Source organism: Sinocyclocheilus anshuiensis, unplaced genomic scaffold, assembly GCF_001515605.1.
Source record: "Sinocyclocheilus anshuiensis isolate Anshui unplaced genomic scaffold, SAMN03320099.WGS_v1.1 scaffold1355, whole genome shotgun sequence".
Lineage (NCBI taxonomy): Eukaryota > Metazoa > Chordata > Actinopteri > Cypriniformes > Cyprinidae > Sinocyclocheilus > Sinocyclocheilus anshuiensis.
The window spans coordinates 104,340-106,886 of record NW_015540070.1 but is presented as its reverse complement, the minus strand read 5'-3'; the positions used below and the strand labels follow the sequence as shown (position 1 = coordinate 106,886).

Below are 2,547 nucleotides of genomic sequence, written 5' to 3'. Positions count from 1 at the left end.
TAAGAAAATTTTTTTTTTTTTTTTTTTTTTTTTTTTACATGTACACTACCAGTCTTTTTTTAAAATCTTACTTTTGCATATGGTAGTGTATCACAGTTTCCACAAAAATAGGCTATTAGGTAGCAAAAATGATAATTGATGATAATTAGAAATGTTTCTTGAGCACCAAATCAGCATCAGGATCGTGAGGCACTGGAGACCACAGTAATGGCTGCTGAAAATTCAGCTTTTTATTCTATAACATGAATAAATAACGTTTTGAAGTATATTAAAATAGAAAATAGTTATTTTAACTGTTGATCTGTGATCTTAACTATTGCACAATATTACTGATTTTACAGTATTGTTGATCAAATAAATGTAGTCTTTGTGAGAATAAGAGACTTCTTTCAAAAACATTAAAAAAATAGAAATAATAATCATTCAAACTTTCGACCAATAATTCAATAGTTAGGAAAAAACTTAAATTTCAGTATACTTGTCTGTAGTGCATTGCACCTCATTTTTATTCAGCGGTTAAAGGATGTAAAAGTATTAAGTGTATTACTTCCTGTCTGCAGTAGGTTAAGTGAAATCAATAATCCAGGGTTGGATTTGGTCCCACTACTCTCTTACAGTGAATCTGATCTTTGTGTGAGACAGGGCTGTTAAAGCGCTGTGACTGAGCTGCTGTTGCTGAGTGTGTATGTCTGTTGTGTCATTCTCAATCTCCCTGAAGTCCAAGTGTAATATCTGTGCCAGTGCCCTGTGAAGTATCTCGCCAAGGTCTCGGCCTTTGAAAACAGAAGAGTTCATTCAATATTCAATGAAAAGTCTCAGGCAGGCAAATTGCCAGAGAATTCATTCTTTATTCAAGGAAACACCCACAGTCTGAATGCAAAGAGGAAAGAAGTTAAAGCAGAAAGAACTCATGTTTGTCTGTTGGTCTCAGATCTCATAGAGCAGGTAACCAGAGAAGATACTGAAGCGGCTTTGTGAGTCCCTCTTGCTTAGTTCACTGTTGTTCAGCCGAACATGTAGCCGGTCTCCAGCTTTAAGCTGCAGCACTACATTATTGCTTGCGGTGTCTGTATGAAGAACATCCACTGCCACCGCACTCGCCACAACCTAGAACACACAACAGTGGAAATGAGCAGATTTATCAGACTTAATATGCTGCAAAAGATGTGAGTCCTTAATATTTTATTGTGTAGCAGCTGTTTTATTAAAGCAACAAAGCAGGAGTTTTCAGGACGCTGTTTTTCCCCCCACTTTTTTTCAAAAATTTGAATTTAATCTTATTTATTTATAAAATCTACGAAATTGTAAGGCTTACAAATTTAACATATTAATTTAAAATTGAATTAAATATATTCAATCAATAAACAATTTCTGACCCTGGACCACAAAACCAGTCATAAGGGTCAATAAAAAAAAAAAAAAAATTTAAAAACTGAGATTTATACATAATTTGAAAGCTGAATAAATAAACTTTCAATTGATGGATGTATTGTTAGGATAGGACAATATTTTGCTGAGATACAACTATTTGAAAATCTGGAATCTGAAGCTGCAAAAAAAAAAAGAAAAAAATCAAAATATTGAGAAAATCGCCTTTTAAGTTGTCCAAATCAAGTTCTTGGCAATGCATATTACTAATAAAAAATTAAGCTTTGATATATTTACGGTTGGAACATGATCTTTACTATCCTAATGATTTTTGGCATAAAAGAAGGCTGTATTTTGCCAGTGAAGAGCACATTTTGTATTTACACTTTCATTCACGTTCAAAGGTTTGGGGTCAGTAAGGTTTTAATTATTTTTATTTTTTTTTGTAATTTAGCAAGGACACAATAAAGTGATTAAAAGTCACAGTAAAGACATTTATATTGTTACAAATAATTTTTCTTGCAAATAAATGCTGTTCTTTAGAACTTCCTATTTATGGAAAATGTTTCCACAAAAACAGTAAGCAGTTTTCAACATTGAAAACAATAAGATTATGAAGTTTATTGAGCACCTAATAATGATTTCTGAAAGATCATGTGACACTGAGGACTGGATTAAGAAAATGAATTTTTAAATATATTAAAACAGAAAACAGCTATTTTAAATTGTAATAATAGTTCACAATATTATTCCTTTTACTGTATTAAAAGAGGCATAAGTGAAGCATAAGAGACTTCTTTCAAAAACTAAGATTTAAAAAATCTTACTGACTCCAAACTTTTGAACAGTAGTGTGAATTACTGTAACAAAAATATATGGGTCAAAGAGACGTCCCATTTTTGTGTCTGCATCAAATTACATTTGCAAAAGTGATTTTATATACATAGAAAAAAATCAATAATTTTGACCCATACAATGTATTGTTGGCTATTGCTACAAATATACCCGTGCCACTTAAGACATTAATTTTAATGTTTCCTTTTTTTTTTTTATTCTGGTCAGAAATCAAGGGATTAATTGCAATTATACTATTCCCAGCTTTGCTTTTTAACAGCAATAAATACATTTGCATACGCTTTTTAAAAAATAAATAAATAACTTTATATATATATATACTGT

At 31.0% G+C, this 2,547-nt stretch overlaps 1 protein-coding gene across 1 annotated transcript in view; it reads right to left on the bottom strand.

Annotated features, from left to right (window-relative positions):
• Positions 1 to 651: 651 nt before the first annotated feature.
• c1ql1 (complement C1q like 1) overlaps positions 652 to 2,547 on the bottom strand; it is a 2,627-nt gene continuing 731 nt past the window's right edge. Inside the window, exon 2 of the mRNA XM_016484424.1 lies at positions 652 to 1,107. Within this exon, the coding sequence (XP_016339910.1) occupies positions 928 to 1,107 (180 nt within the window). The 3' untranslated portion in view covers positions 652 to 927. The remainder of the gene's footprint in view (positions 1,108 to 2,547) is intronic.